Source organism: Camellia sinensis, chromosome 2, assembly GCF_055761805.1.
Source record: "Camellia sinensis isolate YWXY chromosome 2, ASM5576180v1, whole genome shotgun sequence".
Taxonomy (NCBI): Eukaryota; Viridiplantae; Streptophyta; class Magnoliopsida; order Ericales; family Theaceae; genus Camellia; species Camellia sinensis.
This window is the reverse complement of record NC_138962.1, coordinates 155969437-155990738: the sequence shown is the minus strand read 5'-3', so window position 1 is coordinate 155990738 and position 21302 is coordinate 155969437. Positions and strand designations below refer to the sequence as shown.

Here is a 21302-nt window from a genome sequence, read left to right as displayed (position 1 = left end):
CTTTTCAAGAAATTTTTTTTATGCTTGTTCTTAATTCATTAAAGTGTTATTATGAGGGATAATAATCATATGTGTTGAGACTTTTCAAATAATTCATATGTGTTGGATTTCAAAGAATTTTTTTTATGCTTGTTCTTAATGCATTAAAGTGTTATTATGAGGGTAAGACATGAGGTTGAGAGAAGTTAATAAATGTTAAGATTTTTTTTTAAATCAAAAAATCAGGAAATTTAGATTGGAAGATTGGAACTCCCACAAGACTTGGGGTTAAAAATCACCTTTTACTTAATATATAATATAGATATAAATTAAAATTATAGAGTTTATTATATATACATATATATATATATATTTATTTTTTTTCAAATATAAGGGACATGTATAATTTGTGCTAAGAGCACCTCTAATGTTAGATTTGATTAAGACACAAATCACCTTTTATAATTCTGAAAATTACATTTCATTGCTTAGATTTTTAATTTTATAACAAATTATCTATTTTATTAATAAATTATTAAGTTAATTAATAGTTTTTAATGATTTTAAAAATATATTTTAATTATAATTTAAGTAATTTTATTATTATATAGAAAAATAATTATAAATTTTATTTTTTAATTAATTCTATACAATTTATATTTTAAATAAATCTAAAAAATATATATTTATAATTTACCCAAACTGCATTAATGATAACTAGCATATCACCCGTGCTATGCACGGATTGTGTTTATAATTATCTATATATGTGAATTGTGATTTTTAAATATATATATATATATATATATATATATTTTAATGTCTTCTTTTTTTCTTTTTTTATATTATATTAAAGTTTAATATTTTGATAATAATCATATGTGTTGGACTTTTCAAAGAATTAAATGTCTTTTTTTATTTATTATATTATATTAAAGTTTAATATTTCAATAATAATCATATGTGTTGGACTTTTCAAGAATTTTTTTTTATACTTGTTCTTAATGCATTAAAGTGTTATTATGAGGGATAATAATTATATGTGTTGGGACTTTTTAAGGAATCTATATATTTTGGATTTCAAAGAATTTTTTTTATGCTTGTTCTTAATGCATTAAAGTGTTATTATAAATGTAAGACTTGAGAGTTGGGAGAAGTTAATAAATGTTAAGATTTTTTTTAAAAAAAATCAAAAAATTAGAAAATTTAGATTGAGAGATTGGAACTCCCACAAGATTTGAGGTTAAAAACCCCTTTTACTTAATATATAGTATATAAATATAAAAAAATATATGTTTATAATTTACCCAAAATGCATTAATGATAATATAAAAATTAAATTACATGACTATTTCATCAATGACCTTCCTTTTAAATTTCATAACTATATATTCAGAGCAAACGAAGTGGTTGCTGCGAAACCCTAGCCGCATACAGAGAATAAAGAGTAAGAGAACCAAAGCAATTGCTGCGAAAACCCCAAGCATTTTCAGGTAATTCCACTTTCTCTTTCCTCTTTCCTCTTTCCCGAACCATCCCACCGTAACCATACAATATTTGTCAACGATAAAAGCAATAATATGTTATTGTTCTTCCATTTCGCGATCTCAAGAAAAAAAGAGGGGTTTCGTGATCTGCACAAAATCATCAAAAAAAGTAATCTTTTCCAGTTAATAGTTTTGCCTATCTCATAAGCATGCATATATAGTGTTAGTGTCTGTATATGTATGAAGTACCTGTTCTTTTTCTAGGGCAGAGGGTTTGTTGTTGGCAGCCATTGAAACCCGAATGAACTGAAAGATCAATCAGAAAAAATATTCCGAAATTATTGCACATTTTCAATTATATACTTCCGAATTATTTATAAATTGTTGATACTTAATTTTTGAATTTTTAAAAATTAAATCGGTTCTGTAGTGCCGAATGTTTTACAATTTTTCAGTACTTGATATCAAGTAGTTTATGCAAGCAATGGATAGAGTGTAACAATGGAGTGTAGCAAGTAATGGAAAACAATAGAGGTAGTGAGAAAAAAGGTAGGAACTAAGTTCTAATTTTTGTTTTTTATTTTTAAAAGAGGTGCATTGAGAATTATTCTTTTTTAAAGATGTGTATAGAGAAAATCTAGATTTAATTTGTAATGTGTATTGATGTCCATTATGGCCATTTTGTTTTATCATAAAATTGTCATAACTTTTTTTTTTTTTCCATCAATTGTGTACACAGAGAAAAAAGTGTGGAAATAAAATTTCCCATAATAAACCGAGACTAGATCACAAGGCCGAGAGACATGCCCCCTCAGTCTTCAGGTAATGTTTCTACTTCATTGTCATTGCTAGACATGCTAATACTTCTTTGGGGTTTACATTCTTTTCTTCAGTTCATCTTTGTCTAGATTCAAGTTCACTATTTGTGTTTTTTTTTTTTGGCCGTGCATTATTTTTTTTAGTATATATATATATATATATATTTTATATTAATGAACAAGAACTTTTGGAGTGCAACTGTTTTATTTTCTAATAGGTTTCAATGCTTGGAAACAAGAGTAAATAGTTTCTTATATATATTTTTTCTTTTCATTTGTAAAAAAATAGGTTGTTTACTTGGAAGTTTTGATGGCATGAGTGGAGTCGGAAAAAAATAAAATAAAGGTATTCTTTGCTTCTCATTATCCTGTGTGTATTTTCCTTATTTAATTTGATTGTTTTTTATATTATTTTTGTTTAATGTTTTGTTTTCGTTTAAATGTTTCAATCAATAGTTTCTCTACTCTTATAATAATGTTGCATTTTACTTAGTAATTTGATGAAACATTGTTAACAATTGTTTCAATGCTTGGAACAATTTTTATTCGAGAACAATTGCATTTTACTTAGTAATTTGATCGATAATGTTGCGTTTAAAGGTTTTCATTTTTACTCAATAGTTCACTATTTGTTTTCGTTTAAACCCGAATGCCTCTTAACAACAATTGTTAGTAGCACTAGGGAAGAAAATAATTGAAAGGAGAAAACATCACATAGGATTGATATTAAAAAGAAGAAAAGAAAAAGATAAATTATGGACTACACTTGCAAAAGGTAAGATTTTTAATGTAAAAAATAATAAAATGAAACTGAGTGCACCTACTTACCACTAGAGAGAGAGAAAGAGAGGGGTAACCTAATTAGGGAGTGAGGAGAAAAAGGGTTAATGAGAAACATTAAAAGCAAAAAACATTTAGAACTGAATTAGAATACTATTTTGTTATAGTTTCCAACATTTATATATATATATATATATATTTTCCTTCTTAATTATGAATTTTTAAAACAAATATTTTAGATTAGCACCAAGTTTGCAAATATGATGTTTGCATGAATAAAGGACACATTCAATTTACAGGGCAATAAATTTAACTATGCCCAATTGGTCTCTCCATATCTGAAGTGTTCCAATCTAAAATTACAACCCAATTCGACTAGCCTAACAATTATTGTCCATTGAATGCTGATATTATTTTCCCAAGACTACTAAGGAACTCTTGTTTTCAGTTATAGCTTTTTTCAAGTCATGAATGATTGTTTTTTTATTCTAGTAACATCAGCAAACACATCTAACCAACTTAATCCTATTTCTCCAAAATTTTGTGCCATCTAGTGTCTTCATAGGCGTGAGCTTCTTGGGTCTAGGACGCTAATTCTCACTTATTTTTTACCGCAATGCACAAATTTCCTATGCTACTTGTCAGTGTTTTCTTACGTAGTGTAGCTTGACTTTTTTGCGTCCCTTTTCGGAAGTTTGAAAATAAGTTATATAGTTCGGACTTCCGCAGTTCTGAATCTAATCTCACAAGTGCAATGTGAAATTGATAAACACCAAAGAGTCCAAATTCGGCAAATCTTTTGGAAAATCTATTTTGAATCAAATTGCCAAAAATAGACTGCTTTGCCAGATACAGAGTCACTACCTAAATATTTTTTTGTTTTGGGGAAATTTAGGAAACTCATGACTCGTGCCAAATACCACGTGTCCGTCATCACCAAGATTGTCTCGGGTCGGGAATTTAGGTACGAGGGGGGAAGGTCATGAATACATTTGAGCACCTCCGCTCGCCCGATCAAAGATCGGCCTCTACTAATCATGATATGATTTTTATTTACATTATATACTCTTGTTTTGATTTATTAGGCTAGTATTACTATGTGATGCGCACAGACACAAGTATGGACTAACTTTGTAAGAATTGGAACATTTCGATCCATGTTTGTTTTGAAAATCGTTTCGAAATATGTACCACTTGAAAAAGTGATCGCATATAAACACATGATTCTTAACTATGCAATATGACTAATGCAAAACATGCGTTATGCAATTAATAGGCTCGGCTACTAATATGACATATAAATTAATGAAATAACATGCGGTCTAACCACGTATTCAAAGAAGTATCGAAACGACAATGCAGTTAGAATGATAAATCGAGTCTCGGTGCATGCAATACAAATGGATGCAAACATGAAGTATGCTAAACAAAACATGATGTCCCTAAACTAGCCATCATAAGCTAGTAAATAAAGGGGAAAAAGACGTGGGGTTGGAAGACATACACATTATTACAACATTGATTTCCTCGTGCGGGAGGGTTCGAATGAATAAACTAGCTAGGCTAAACTATTTAACTATTATTACAAAACTTGAATAAATAAGCTAGCTATCTAAGTTAATTAATTATTACAATAAGTAAATAATTAATTATGTTAAGCTAACTAATTAAATAATTACAATAATGAACTTATTTAATTAACTACTTTAAGCTAATTTAAATAAATACAATAAGAAGCTAATTAGCTAACTATATTAACTAATTAATTACAAAGCAACTAATTAAACTAGTTAACTAATTAATTACAACATGAATAAATTAACTAAATTACTAATCTAATTAAATAATTACAATACTTTAATTAGATACAACACAACTATGACTAACTAATTAATAATTAAACTAATTAACTAATCCCAGGAACGAGAGAGTGTAGACGTCTCTGAACATCGCGGGGGAAATTCCCCCCGTTCTATTCATTTGGGCTCGCTACAGTTCAGGACTCAATGTCATGTTCCTGTATCTAATCTCGCGTAGTGCAATGCCAGACCGATAAATCATCAAAGAGTCCAAATCCGACAAATCGGTTTGAAAACAGATTTTTAGAAAGAAGTGCCAAACATGGGCTGCTTTGCCAGATATAGAGTCGCAACCTAAATATTTTATTTTGTGGGAAATTTAGGAAACCCTGATGTAGACGTCCCCGAACGCCCCGGGAGGATGAATCCCGTTCTGTTCATTTGGGCTCACTACAGTTCGGACTCTCGAATTGTCACGGTTCTTAATCTGAACCAAAGAGTCTAAATCTGGCAAAACGTTTTGGAAAAAAACAGATTTTTGAAAGAAGTGCCAAACATGGACTGCTTTGCCAGATACAGAGTCTCCATCTAAATATTTTTTAATGGGAAAATTTAGGAAACCCTGACTCGGTGCCAAAGGCCACGTGTCCGTCATCACCAAAGTTGCCTTGGCTCGGGAGCTTGGGTACGATCGGGGAAGGTCAGCTATGAGCACCCCCTCTCGCCCGGTCTGAAGACCGGCCTCTACTAACCGTGATATCCAGTTTCGAAAACATTATGTGTTCTTATTCCATTTATTAGCCTAGAATTACTATGTTATGCGCACAGCATACAAGTATAGACTAGATTGCCTAATTTGGAAATAAGCACTGCACATCCGTTTATTTTGAAAAATGTTTTGGAATTTGCTACCCGCAAGTAGGCTAAAATACGGATTTTCAATGAACTTTTCCAACTCAAGCAGTCCAACCTTCACCCACAGGCATTCAAACAATTTATCACATAAGCATTTAGCCGCATGGCAAGCATACTGTCATGGCAACACTCACGCATGCGGGATGCTAAAGCATAAATACTTACATCGTACTCCGTGTCAAAACAATAAACTAGTTAGCCAACATGCATGGTCCTAGTTCATGTCACATTGCCTAATGTAACATATACAGGATGCAATCAAAGTAGGCTCGGCTAACCTAAGCATGGCATGTGAAATGCGATCAATTGATGCACGTATTCAATTTGGAATTGAAGTACAAATGCAGTTAGCGTGATGTACCGAGCCTGATGCGTGCAATACAAATGCATGAATGCACGCATGCATAACATAAGGTATGCTAATTTTAAATATGCCCTAGTCTACCATCATAAGCAGGTAAATAAAAGGGAAGAAAGACGTGGGGTTGGAAGACTTACACACACTCACGCACACTTATTACATCATTGCCCCCACTCGGAAGGTCCGAATGAATATTACAGTCCGAATAATAATAAACAAATAAATTATTACAGAATTTTTTAACTAACAGAAAGAGTACAAAAAAAAAAGAGGTGGCCGCAGCCTTCGCCTCGGGATGCGCGAATGATGCATGCTCGAACCCGCCTTGCCCGGAAAGTCCGTACCATACCAAGGCTGCCTCTGTTTTCCTTTCTTTACTCCTCTAGAGGCTGCCAAAACCTCTGGATTGCTTTTCTGGATGTTGGGGAATGCCATCGGTTGAGTAGAATGCCCACCGGCAGTGGCATGTGATCACCGGCCATTGGTGAAGCCATCGGCCGAGGGAGGATTGCCGGTCGGCACTTGGCACTGCCGGTCGGCAGAAAGTTTCTACAGAATCTGCAATTGACAGCAACAGAGGGCAAGGCAGAGCATGGCAATACAATTCAAGCAATGTATGCACCAATCATGTCCCTTATCATGGTAATGACTCAAAGGAACATGCTCCTCGGTTCTCGGACCATCAATCGCGCATTTCCATGCGTGATGGCTCAAGGGACCAAGTGTGCACATTTGATGTCAAATGCAATGCAATGCAACAAACCAAAGCCCAATTCCTATCACTAGATCAAGGAACAAGACATGCATGCTAGATGCAATGCAACCTAGGCATGCAAGCTAAGGATGCAACATGGGAATGCGAGGTGCACATGCAAGCATGCAAACAAACATACAAGGTAAGTACGCAAGCAAACAAATAATGGACTTAAACATGATTTGGGCAGCTCTAATAAGGCCCAAAACAGTGGTCAAAAGTGACCAAAATAAAGGACTAAATACACATACACACATACACATGTTAAAGGGCCAACACTTAGGCACAAATGAGGCAACTCTCAAGCACATTTGACTGAGACAATCATGGACATATGGCATGCAAGGTAAGCATTGGAACTCATGTTAAGATGGTGTCAAACCAAACAAACAAAATAGACCAAGCATGCAATGAATGGCCCAAGTACTTGAAGCAAGTCAAAGGGACTTGAACCATGGCTAAGCCAACCAAGCCTCACAAGGCTAAGAGGACTTAAAATAGATTCAAGGCAGACCTAGACCATGCAAAGGAGACTCTTAGATGGCATCTAAGTGGCTCAAATTCAAAGGTATGCACAAATGCCAAAACATGGAGCATGCTACACAAGCTTTCAAAGCATTAAAGAGACATCCAAGGTAAGCATATAGGCATGCAAAGGGGACTGAAATGACATGGTGGATAGTTCCAAATCACTAAATCAATGCAAAAATGTCATGCTATACATTCACACACTTAAGGTCAACAAACCGGAATGCAAAGGGGCTATACTAAGCATGCCAAATCCGACCCAAACAACCTAGGACAGACCCTAAACATGGCAAAATATGCACAAAAGCTTCACAAGACCAAGCCTAAAACATGCTAGAATAAGGGTTTACAACCTAAGGCATGTTAAGGCTTAAACATGGCATTACAAGGTAGGTATGCTAAGCATGCATGGTGTACCAAAACCAAGTAAAAACAGAAGCATATTATGACATATTAAGCACAAAAAACAACTAAGGCATGGTCAACATGAAGCTTAGCTAGGTGCTCCCTCAAGAGGCCAAAAATGGTCCATTTCAAGGACAACAAGGAGAGGGGGTGGCCCTCTCCTTCTTGGGACTTCAAGGCACCATCCTTACCACTGAAATCCCTCAAGATTTCAGTGGTGAGGAGGTCCAAACACCAAAGTCCCGAAGCTCGCTCAAAACGGCTCAAAATGGGGCCTCTCAAGGCCTAAGAGGGGTCAAACACCTCCAAACCACAAAACACTCTAAATAAACTATTTAGAGGGCTTAAAAACAGAACTTTTTTATGTTATACACTAAGCACAAAAACAGTTCTAAGATAGGCAAAATAAGTATGCAAGAATGAGGAATAAAGGGACTAGTTTCTTACCCTTGAAGACCCCTTCAACAATGGTGGACCAGCAGCTTCTTTTAGGTTGAAACCAGCTTCAAAACCTTAAAAACAACCCTCAAGAGGTCTCAGCTCCAAGGGATGGTGCAATGGTGGGTGCTTGTGAGCAAAAGTGAGACAAAACACACACACTAAGGCTAAAATGAGAGAGAGGTATAGAGATAGAATATATATCAAACCCTAAACCTAAAACCAGAGCTCTCACAATGTTTTTTTCTCTCAAGTGTCTAACTTAGAGCCAAGAGAGGAGGGCTCTTCTTATAGAGGAGCCAATCTTGTAAAGCTTACAAGGTAAGCTAATAAGGAGTACATCCCTCCATACACGTGTATGGAGGGGAACAAAATGACATACAGCTGTCTTAAAATATCTATAAAAGCAGATGAACAGTAGTCGGTTGCTCAAAAAAATAATTGACCAAAAAAGGATAGCCGGCCGGCCATCTATAGTGCCGGCCGGCCAAATATTTGGCCGGTAGAAGCAAAACACAGCCGGTGGCCTCAAGCCATGGCCGGTGATGGGTGGGGATGGTTTACAAGCCTTACCCTGCCTCTCAAAGGCAAAACACAAGTGTTTGCTGTCAAACCAAGCACAAAACAGTCAAGTTCGGAGATCCTGAGGCAAGGCGCGTAGCCGAGACCTCCGGGAACTCCAAACGATCACAAACATGGATGATCACCGGGTGTTCAAACGGTGACGTCCAAGTCTTGAGGACGGTCAAAAATGGGGTGTCTACAGTTGCCCCTCTTTGACAGAACTCGAAAGTCATAACAATGACGGGAGTGAATGTCAAAGCCCAAAGACGATCCATTTTTGACAAAGCCGAAGACTTAGACAAACATGCACGACAACCAAGATATGCGCTCGAAGACAGGGGCAAAATGCAAGACAATGCAAGAAGCCGAGCATAACTTATGATCATGCAAAGAAAGCTGTAATGAAGCATAACATGCGACAGTTTTAAGCTAGCATACACCGAACTACACTACAATGCAGAAAGGATGTAAGAGAATTATGCAATTCTCGATACGTCTCACTCGGAGGATACAATACCTGTGCGGCTCGTCTGGTTCCACCAGCTGCGAATGAACCGTACATACAATATCGTGCCTGCAAAGAAAACAACTCAACAGGTACGATGTTATTAGCAACATGCATGACAATGCAAAAGTGGATGTAAAATGATATACAATGCATACAAAACAATGTATAAACAATGCAAATGAAGATGCAATGCAATTGAAACAATGCGAACTACATGCAAAGCAATTGAATCATGATCCAATCGTGAGCGGTTCGAAACCACACCTATGTCAAATAGATTGATGGAGGTAACAAGTCCGTCTACCATAGAACGGTCTACTGAACTATGAGTAATGTAGACGGACACAAGAACAAGTATTGGGGGGGTTGACACAAGTGGGGAAACGACCCGCTGAGGAAAGGACAATGATCCTAATGCTGGATGCAAAAATTACACTACAATGTAATATATATATGTGTATGCTGGGGAGGTGGCAATGGATATGGCACGCGGGCCAAACTAAATCTTGCCTAGGAAAGGCATGTACACATACAAGCCGTGTCTAACATAGAACGGTCCACTGAACTATGTTTTGATGTGAAAAGTATGGGCGCATACTAGACCAAGCTCAACATGGAAAGGCGCAAGCCATAGATGGAAGGTGATGCAATGAATGCGTGCGAATTACAATGCAATATCTACAAATATTACAATGATGGATGACAATGCAACTATTTACGATGATGCATGACAATGCGATTGTTTGTTTTTTTTTTTTTTTTTTTTTGTTTTGAAATGCAAATGCATGACGATGCATGTTGCATGGAACGTGTGACAACACGCGGCTTAAAACACATGTATAATGCAACCTATCAAAAGTCGTTCGGGCGCGACAAACACCGAAGGACTTGCACCTTCGGAGGATTTAGGGTCTCCTAGACCGTGCGTGTTTAAGGTCTCGCCAGACCATTCCAATACCTGTGCGGTTCGTCTGGTTGCACCAGCCTCAAATGAACCGTACATACAATATCGTGCCTGCAAAGAAAACAGACTCAACAGGTACAATATCGTTAGCAACATGCATAATAGTGTATTCGAAATGCGTGACAACGCAAGGCAAATGGGAAGCATAACGATGCTGTGAAGACACAGACATGTAAGTGGAGCACGCGGTCTACGCAGGCAACGAAATTGATCATGAGCATACGGTCTACTCAAGTAATGAAATTGAACATAAGATTGTGGTTTACGCAAGTAGAACATGCGGTCTACGCAGGTAATGATATGCGGCCACGTAAGCAAAATATGCGGTCTACGCAAGTAATGAAATTTGAACAAGCATGTGGTCTACGCAGGCAAGTCATGCGGTCTACGCAAGTAATGAAATTGAATAATCTTGCGGTCTACGCAAGTAATGAAATTGAACGATTATGCGGTCTACGCAAGCAAAATATGCGGTCTACGCAGGTAATGAAATTAACATGCGGTCTACGCAAGTAAAACATGCGGTCTACGCAGGTGATGAAATTTGAACAAGCATGCGGTCTACGCAAGTAATGAAATTTGAACAAGCATGCGGTCTACGCAAGTAATGAAATTGAATAATCATGCGGTCTACGCAGGCAAAACATGCGGTCTACGCAAGTAATGAAATTGAATAATCATGCGGTCTACGCAAGCAAAACATGCGGTCCGCGCAAGTGATGAAATTGAATTATCATGCGGTCTACGCAAGCAAAACATGCGGTCTACGCAAGTAATGAAATTGAATGATCATGCGGTCTACGCAAGTAATGAAATTGAATGATCATGCGGTCTACGCAAGCAAAACGTGCGGTCTACGCAAGTAATGAAATTGAATGATCATGCGGTCTACGCAAGCAAAACATGCGGTCTACGCAGGTAATGAAATTGAACAATCACGCAAAATGCAATGAGATGCGTAAAATAGCGCGATGGAATGCAATGCACAAAACAGTGCGATACGCTAAACAGCGCGATCGATATGCAATGCACAAAACAGTGCGATGGATTTTTGAAATGCACAAAACAGTGCGATTGATTCGAAATGCACAAAACAGTGCGATTGATTCGAAATGCACAAAACAGTGCGATTGATTTGAAATGCACAAAACAGTGCGATGGTATGCAATGCGCAAGACAGTGCGATAATATGTGATGCACAAGACAGTGCGATAATTTGAAATGCACAAGACAGTGCGATTGATATGCGATATGCATGGGGCAACTTTTGAATTTCGTAAAAGCCAAAAGGATACGAAAAGGATACACCTTGCGCGAATTCGAGCGCTACGCACAGAAGACACAACCCGAGGTCAAAACGGAGGCCGGCTGAGCGTCGGAAGCGCACTATTTTGCACTGTTTTGAGCACTAAAGGCCCTGGACCCCATAAATAAATCAAACAAGGGTGTAGAAGGCTCCAAAATCACTGTAGGAGGTCACCGGATGCCCACCGGCCATCATAATACATCACTGGCCGTCCACCGGCCATCATTCAATTCCATCGGCACAATAGTTTGCCGACCGGCAAAGAGTGGCCGACCGGCAAAGAATTGCTGAATCGGGGCAGTTCTGTCATTTCGGCACGGGTCTTTTAAAATAGGGTTTCTAACCCTATTTTCTTACTTCCCCTTGGTCGAAAAACGCCTCTCTCTCTCTCTAGAGTGTTTTCCCCCCTTGATTCTCTCATTTCCGTGCGTTCTAGCTCTCTCTTCTTCGTTCGATTCGCGATCTCCTTCGCGTTTCGGACATTTTCAACCGAACGAAGCTTCGTTTCGGTGTTTCTTTCTCGATTTTCGCCACTCAGGGCTTGTTTCCCTCGAGTTTTTCTCGATACCCGTCCCTTTTCCGTATTCCAGCTTTTCCGGCCTTTTTCGACCCTCTCGGGGTTTGACTTTTCGGTTGACTTTCCACATTTTCGCCCGATTTTCCTTTTTCGGCTATTTTCTCACCATTTTTGACATGGCCGACGATATTCCACAGGGCGGGACTCCTCCGAATCACGAGATGGATCTCGGGGTTGAGCTTCTCCCGCTGAGCGTCCGCCCGTTCGACCCGGCGACCTACCGGCCGGCGATTCATATGCTACCTCCTGACGGACTTCGCCAGTTTCGGAGCATCGAGAGGCACGTGCCACCCGAGCTATTACTGCATGAGCCTACCTCCCACTTGTCCTTCGGCGCTTCCGAGGTAACTCTCTTTTCTCTGCTTTACTTTTTGCAATGTAGGACACAAAACTGTCGTAGCTGGTTGTGCTTTTTAACTGCTTTAGCTCAGATACCCTGTATACTGCAGTTGATTGTAAACATACGTGCCACTGATATCTGCTTGAGACTGACACATGCACACACACTGCACTAGCCCTGAATCACTCAAACACACTGTATTTCACTGCATACACACTGGTACCCAGCATTTGCTTGAGTCTGAAAATATGCACACATGCTATACTGTACTGAACCACCCGAACACGCTGACGTATCACACGTTGTAGTTCACTGTAAGCACACCGGCACCCGGTATTTGCTTGAATCTGTTAAACTTGCACACATGCTACATCTGCTCTGAACCACCCGAACACGCTAACGCATCACACGTTGTAGTTCACTGTAAGCACACAGGCACCCGGTATTTGCTTGAGTCTGAAAATATGCACACATGCTGTACTGTACTGAATCACCTGAACACGCTGACGCATCACACGCTGTAGTTCACTGTAAGCACACCGGCACCCGGTATTTGTTTAAATCTGTCGAACTTGCACACATGCTACATCTGCTCTGAACCACCCGAACACGCTGACGCATCACACGCTGTAGTTCACTGTAAGCTTCTTAGAACTGCATTTTGACTGTTGCCTTGCAAGTGTTGTTTTTTTTTTTTGTTTACAGGAGGATTCCCATACCATTCGTGGGTATGGGAACACCGGCGCTCGGAACTGGTATGCCGAGCTTCCCGATGCGGTCCGTCGCATCGTGGACCAGGCGGGCTTCGGCGCTTTCTGCAGGGGACTGTAATAACCCGACCCTCGTCTATGATTCTGGTATACTTTCAGTTCCCTTATTCTGTATATTTATATGCTTATTGTGAAATTCCATGTGGAATTACGGTTAAGTAAGTAAATCCCCTATTTAAGTAAGTAAAGCAGAAATTGGAAGCCTTAGGGACTTAATTATCTGAAATTGAAGTTATATATGTGATCAACATAATTTTTAAGTAATATTAAATGTTTCTGTGAAATTTCAATTTGGGATGCTTAAACGATTGATTTTTGTTCTATTCAATTATTATACCATAATATATATATGTATACTCTAGTCATTGACTTGGACCCAAAAACACAAAACTATTTTCTAAGAGGGTTAGAAGAGGAGAATTAGGGAGAAAGAAGAAGGAGCTTCCAAGGAAGAAGATTGGGAAATTAAAGGGGTTACAAAGATTTTAAGGTAGGGTATGTGTAATTCATTCTTCTTGATTCCTCTCTTTGATAATTAAGTAGAAAATTCTTTATGTTATACAAGTTAGGGTTTATGTTATGGAACAAATATGTGGTGAATGATTAATTAGAATCATGTTTTTGAAGCTTGATTATGTAGCTAAATGATCATGTGTGTATATATAGCTATGTGCGAAAAGATAGGAATGTTATGAAGATAAGTTGTGTTTGTGAGTTAAGATCAAAAGTCCAAATTGTATGAAGATTGATCTATGTTATAGCTCCTATTTACATGATTTTGAACCATGTTTCATCAATTAAAAGAACCTATTTTGAGCCTTGAAAAATGTATCAAAAATTGGGTTTTTCTGCATTTTCGGACTATTTTCTGCTGGAATCGCCGCACGTGCGGGGATCACTGCCGCACGTGCGGAAGGCCTGCCGCACGTGCGGGGCTCACAGCCGCACGTGCGGCCCATGCTGCAAAAATTTGTTTGCTCGGTTTTACGTGCTTAACCTTCTGTTATTTTTAGAATTTGTGTTTGATGTCCCTAAGATGCCCGTAAATTCATTCGAAGTAAACTAAAGCAGGAAAGGAATTAAGAAAGCAAAAGAACTAATGTCTAAGTTCTGTATGTGTACAGGGTACGTTCCAGGAGGGACAAGGACTCCGCTATAGCACTGTGAGTAGTAGTACAAGAATGTACACTTTATATACTATTGACAATTATTGTCACTAATGCTCTGTTCTTTGTAAGTATTATTTAAACATTATGACAATTGGAAAGCAATGTGAGCTTATATGAACGCTGAAAGATTTGCGTACGTCGGTATGATTTTGGAATCCTTATATTCCGTTAATGACGAATATTAGTCTTTGTTATTTATCAGCATAGTATGTTATTTCTTAAAGAATAAGTGGAACTTATGTTCATCCTTGAAGAATGATGTTGTGTGAATTAAGATTATGTTATGAAGGGACTCAAGAACGTTTCGAATCTATGATAGGAATGTAAAGGTTTACCATTAGTATGCAACCCACATAAGAATATGAATCATTCTATTTTGTTAAGTGCATGAGAATGACGTGATATAACAAGAAAAGCTCTGTTTTCTATTAACTTAATGATTATTCATATATGTAGAAGTATTCACATCATCCTTAGCACAAGGCCCTTATCCAGGGATAATAATACCGTGGTTCAAATAATTAAGTTACAAGTTTACGTATGTTCTAAGTTTAAGTCTGTTATAAGTTTACGTACGCTCTAAGTCAAGAATGTTACAAGTTTATATATGTGTGACAAGTTCAAATATGCACAAGTTTAAGTAAGGTTACAAGTACAAGTATGTACAAGTTTAAATGTGTTACAAGTTTTCAAGTTTAAGTATGTGATAAGTTCATGTATGTTACAAGTCCAAGTATGTTATAAGTCCATGTATGTTATAAATTCAAGTATGTTACAAGTATACGCATGTTATAAGTTTAAGTACGATACAAGTTTAAGTACGATACAAGCGTAAGTATGTTACAAGCTACGTTACATGCTTACATATGTACAAGTTCAAGTGTATTATAAGTTCACAATGTTGAGGAATTTCTTTATAGAACTAACAAGAATGCTTTTTATTGATTTGCCAGCGCTATTAAAAGACTAAGTATAAGTAAGTATGAATTCTGATTTCTGTTAATGATTCAAGTATAATACATATGTATGAATTTATTTCCGTTTATAGTATGACATTTATGTATGGTTTGGTCTGTAAGACCTGCTAATTATTGGTATGGAACAAAGTGCTACTTGGAATTAAGTGCTACATTGTGAGCCACCGCTAGAGTCCATGTGAGACACCTCTTGAGTCCATACATGTGAAAATTATGAGGCTGAAAGCCATTCTGTGAAAGTTATGAGGCTCATGGCCATCTGTATAAGTTGTTATGAAATGAAACAAAGTGCTACACGGAACTAAGTGCTACGATGTGAGTTACCTCTAGAGTCCGTGTGAGACACCTCTTGGGTTCATATATGTATGTTCAAGGGCTTTAATGCCAATAAGTTTTAAGGGCTTAATGCCATTCTGGTAAAGGCTGTAATGCCAATCTGATAAGGGCTTATGCCATTCTAATATGAAACAAAGTGCTACACGGAACTAAGTGCTACAATGTGAGTCACCTCTAGAATTCGTGTGAGACACCTCTTGAGTTCATATATTTATATGTTCAAGGGCTGTAATGCCATTCTGATAAGGGCTTTATGCCATTCTGACAAGGGCTTCATGCCATATGTACAAGGGCTATATGCCACCATGTTTAAGGGCTCCATGCCATATGTTCAAGGGCTATATGCCATTATGTTTAAAAGCTTAATGTTAATGTGTTCATGGGCTTAAAACCATTATGACTCGCGACTGGGGCCTAAGGCCATATAACATGAAAACAGGAACAGATTAACTACATGATCTTCGCATTTATTTATGCACTGTTATGTATTATGTTTAAATTGTGCATTTATGTATCATACTATTCACTGAGCTTGGCTCACCCTATGTTATGTCTGTTTCTGTAGGTAACCAACCAAGTGGTCAGTCCTAAACCATGACGCTTGTCCTCTTTGGTCAACCTTTCCATGTCCAAGCCTAAGAGAAGCTGCTCTTGTTTTCATGAAGTTTTGACGAACTTTGGTTTTGCACTCTAGTTGTGGGCCTAAGGTTGAAATGTGTACAACACTTTCTTCCGAAATGTTTTGGTGTATGCCCAATTATAGAGCTGGGCTTGTGTATATGTGCGTATATATCCGATATTCAGATGTATGTTTTAGATTTTATTTGTCTGTTTAAAGTTTGTGATCCTGGCATGATAGTAGTAGCTTAATGGAGTTTGTTTCTATTGTCAAATTCTGATATTTAATGCTTCCGTTCAGGCCCCATATATTATATATATAACAGGTTAAGTGTCTGTTTCTGAAGTGGTCATGCCCAAACTTTTAGGGGCGGATTTGGGGTGTGACAGGGACTATCCAGACTCACGACCTGCAGGCCCTTGCTCGCCGCTCTAGTGGAGAGGTGGTGGGACACCACCGACTCGTTCCATTTGTCTGCGACGGGAGACATGACGATGACTTCGTATGATTTCTCGATGCTCACAGGCATCGGGGTAGGGGGTGATCCGATCCCCTTTGATACTGACATGGACGAGTGGACTGCCGCTCAGATCTATCTGCTTGGTGAGGTGCCACCTCTCGCTCGTCCAGGCTTTGTTCGTTACTCCTGGTTCGAGGTGCAGTTCAGGGTCCAGCCCGCGTTGGTGGAGGAGGCGCAGATGACTCAGGAGGCCGTGGAGAGGTATGCGCGCGGCTTTCTCATGTTCCTTCCGGGGACGACTATTTTCGCCGACCGGGCGAACACCGTGCCCCTCTGCCTGCTTAGTGCTTTGGTGGATGTCAGGCAGATCTTGCACTATGATTGGGGTGACGTCGCCCTGGCCACACTCTACGGGTATATGAGTTCGGTTTCCCGTGGCAGCGGACAGATGCTCGGAGGCTACTAGCGTGCTTGGGAGGTACGTTTCTTTCCCGCTTTTCATTTTTGCTTTTCTATCTTTTGTACTTTGTACTGTATTCTGTATTGCACATACTGTAGTCTGTTTTTCACTAACTGTATACTGCACAGGCGGCACACATATACACTCTGCTTTACACTGACTGTACACTGCTCACACTGTACACTGTACACAATACACTGCACAACACACGGCTCGGCCATTTCTGCTTTATTCTGTGTTTTGCTTTATCTGATAGTCATATTGATGTTTTCGCTGCAGTTGTGGGTTTACGCCTACTTTCCCAGGCTTGCACCCGTGCCAGACACGGAGACCCCCCTCGTCGTCCCATTCTCGTGACGCTTCGACGGGAGATGCACGCGGAGGCCACGAGAGACATTTAGCTTCTTTCGCCGTTACTTCGATACCATCACCCCTGCCGAGGTATGTTTTTTTTTATTTCAGAATTTATCTAAGCTTTGCTTTTCACTGCATACTTCAATAGCGATAGATAACAAACTGTATGTCACTTTCAGATCACGTGGCAGCCTTGGGCTCCGTTGCCGGCGACGATTCGGGACTGATTTGCCGGTGCTGAGGAGACCTCGCGTTTCCGGATCTTATTGGAGGGTCTGGTCTGTCGGGCTTGGTACCTGGGTGAGCGTTTCCTACGCCAGACCCTAGGGTTACCAGAGCAGATAATCCCGGTTCACCCTCCTGAGGACATGAGGGAGACCGAGAGGCTCACTACCGAGCAGATGGCCGATTATACTATTGGCTGGGAGGCGACCCGTTTTAGAGGCATCGGCGACTACAGAGAGTACGTGCAGATGTACATTATGCGGTCTCTGAGCGGCGGCCGTCGAGCTGAGGGAGCCAGACTCGTGGCGCCAGCAGCTAGGGCAGGAGCGGGAGCTGGAGCAGGAGCTTCGAGGAGGGCTCGAGTCCGTGGCAGGGGCGGAGTTCAGGGAGGACGGGGGACCGGTTGGCCTGCTCTGCCCACCGTACTGACATACAGAGGGCAGGATGGGGCGACCTACCAGATCCCTTTTGCTCCTCCCCCTGCTGGTCATGAGTTAGCTGGCATCCCCGACTTGCCTCCGGTATGTATTACTTCATTTTGCATCTTGCATTGGCATTTCATTTCAGTTTGTTTGATATTCCATAGAATACTGATATATCTTGTACTTTTGCAGGCGTCCTCCGAGTATACCCGGCAGTCCGTGGAGCTGAATGCCTCCATGATGGGGATGCTACAGCGGACCTTCGACCTCCTGGCCCTCTACAGCATTCCGGTATGTTCTTCTGATCACGGCCTCAAATCACTCATACACCGATTCACGTAATCTGCTGCACAACACAACACCTGACACACTGATCTCACAGCGTCTGATACACTGCATACACTGCATTCTGCACTGTACTCTGCACTGATAAACTGCTCACGGCATTCATACATTGTACTCATACACAGCATTCTGCACTGATAAACTGCTCACGGCATTCACACACTGTACTCATACACTGCATTCTGCATTGATAGATTGTCCACAGCATTCACACACTGTACTCATACACTGCATTCTGCACTGTCAAACTGTCCACAGTATACTGATGCATTTGCCTTTTATGTACTTTTTTAGCCTCCCTTCCAGATTCCCGTGGTAGGAGGTGCTCCAGCTGGACCTTCTGTCCCCGCCCGAGGGAGAGATGAGGGCAGAGTATTCCCTCGCACCAAGGCGGGGCACACTCATGTTGGGAGTAGTTCGCGGGCTCCCGTTCCTGATGATGACGATGATGATGATGACGAGTCGGAGGCGGAGACAGAGTCGGAGGCGGAGTCATCGGGGGAGGAGACCGGAGGCGGCACTAGCTCGGGCTCTGACGACGATGCTGATGATGCTCCTAGACCTTCGTCCAGGAAAAGGACTAGGACAGACCGATAGCCCTCGGAGTGCTTGACATGGATATAGATTTTTGTTGTTTTTCTCTTTTTTTTTTTGTACTTTTCCCTTTTGTTGGTAGTCAGGATACTTTGTACTGCCGCAGGCAGATTTTTGTTTTCCTCAAAACTTTGTACTAAAAAAAGATTATGAAATGAACAAACTTTTTGCTTAAAAAGTGTTACATTTACATATCTCATGTATTGCATCGCATCCCATCATGTTACACTTCAATGTAAATGGAATTGATCTGTGGTCTGAATGTTGAACATTTGCATGGTAATAATCGAATAATTAAACAGCCAACAGCAAAATAAACCAAGCAGCCCACTGCCTGATTCTGGACACACAACACTTACTCTGCTGGGGATTAATCTGCATACAGCCCAAAACACAGCATTCGGTTCATTCCGCACACAGCAAATCCTGAGCGAACGGCCCAATCTGACAAGACGGAGCTCAAAGATGGAATCGGTTGGAGTTGAAGCACGCTCAAATATAGAGAATGACACAGCATTCTGAGTATAAACGATTTTTGAAATTAAATAAGGGTTTTTCAAACCGGGGTATCGAGCCTACAACTGAACACAGTAGGGAGGACTCAAACAAAAGGGTACACGACCTAAACACAACGAGACACGCTCGGGAAAGACTAAAACAAAAGACGAGACCGGCAAATCGAAAAGACACAACACGCAGACGCGTCAACGAAGACGAGGGACCTCAGATCACGAGGAGCCAGTTTCTCTAGGTATTGTTTCCCACCCTTTCTGATTTGTGATTCTCCCATCACTCGACCCTCAAGCTCGGTTTTTCCTCTCAAAATCCTTTTTCTTACTTTTCTTTCAACTTACACCTCTCTATTCTTTATTCTCTCATTTTTCGTCCCTCCCCAGGGTGATTAATGAATGAATAGGAAGGTGTGGGTTCATGCCCAATGCCGTTAGCTCACAGCTATTTCTTCTGGTGGGTAGAGTGCCCTTCTGGCAAGTATGTTGACGACGGGGGGAGACAGAACACCTGACTCAACTGTGCCCCTAGTTCATCATTTTGACCATTTTTTGTTTTTGCTTTCCACTAAAAACAGTTTTGATCAATATGAGAGTCGGATTAACGTACTCGTTCGATTTTTGATTTGAAAACCATGCAAGTCAGGCTGTAAGCACTGAAAATTTTCCTTTTTTGGTCCAAGAAAATAGTCCAGTTTTGGAAAATGGATTAGTTTTCGAGAAAATAGTCAACTTCAGTAAAAATTTTCAAAAATTATTTTACAAACGGTCAATGCTCAACGAGCATGGAACTTATTCTTTGAGATGCGCGACCTCGGATCGGAGGCAATGGAAAATTGCCCCTGGCTTAAAGGGAGTGGATGGCAACGGAAAGTTGCCCCTGGTTTGAATGGCGGCTCACAACGACTCGTGGCAACAGAAAGTTGCCCCTTGTTTGGATGGTGCCGCAGCAGTCCGCAGACAGTCTTCATTGGTGGTGGTCGAACTCTTGGACACAAAGATGACGAAGACGGTCATAACAAATATATGGACACAATCACCTTGGAAGGTGTTGGCGACTAAACTTTGGGATGAAATCGAAACCATTGCATGGACCGAGACGCTATGAAAGCGTTGGGGGCTGGACTTCAGGATGAAGTTGCCTACGTATCCTAAACATGGGAATCAAGCCTTACGTAGTTTCGGTTAAGGTACACTCGGGTATTTTAACCTTCACTTTTTAGGCTCTAACTTTTGCCAAGGTGCCCGATGTGAGTTTTCGACCTTGCGAGCTTCTTTTCATTTTCTTTTCTTCTTTTCTTTTTCTTTTCTTTTTCGCATTTTTTTTTTCTTTTCTTTTCTTATTTTTTTTTGTATTATTTTTGCTTTTTGTATTTTTCTCTTGCTCTAACTTTTGCCTGGGTCGCCCTTCCGGGTTTTCGGCCCAGCGAGCCTCTTAAAGGGTAAAAGTGTAACAAGTCCATGCCAAATGGTTTCTGAAGTTGAAGCCTCTCTGCATCTAGGAGAACGACTGTTGCAATGATTTGTAGAAGAATCCAT

At 39.8% G+C, this 21302-nt stretch overlaps 1 protein-coding gene across 19 annotated transcripts; it reads left to right on the top strand.

The window, feature by feature from the left end:
• Positions 1-1336: 1336 nt before the first annotated feature.
• LOC114317866 (uncharacterized) lies at positions 1337-19432 on the top strand. Of its 19 annotated transcripts, none has more exons than XM_082915928.1 (12): positions 1337-1472; positions 2206-2288; positions 2574-2630; positions 13229-13380; positions 14418-14456; positions 15416-15438; positions 16341-16581; positions 16762-17332; positions 17594-17755; positions 17848-18414; positions 18508-18606; positions 18955-19432. In XM_082915928.1, exons 10-12 carry the CDS (start codon positions 18037-18039, stop codon positions 19255-19257), a joined length of 780 nt encoding a protein of 259 aa, XP_082772054.1. In that variant the 5' UTR covers positions 1337-1472; positions 2206-2288; positions 2574-2630; positions 13229-13380; positions 14418-14456; positions 15416-15438; positions 16341-16581; positions 16762-17332; positions 17594-17755; positions 17848-18036; the 3' UTR covers positions 19258-19432. The 19 variants fall into 19 exon arrangements, with proteins under 19 accessions (XP_082772054.1, XP_082772047.1, XP_082772044.1 ...); XM_082915921.1 differs by having other exon boundaries at positions 16695-17332; XM_082915918.1 differs by adding an exon at positions 12321-12527 and having other exon boundaries at positions 14418-15438.
• The last annotated feature ends 1870 nt before the right edge of the window (positions 19433-21302 follow it).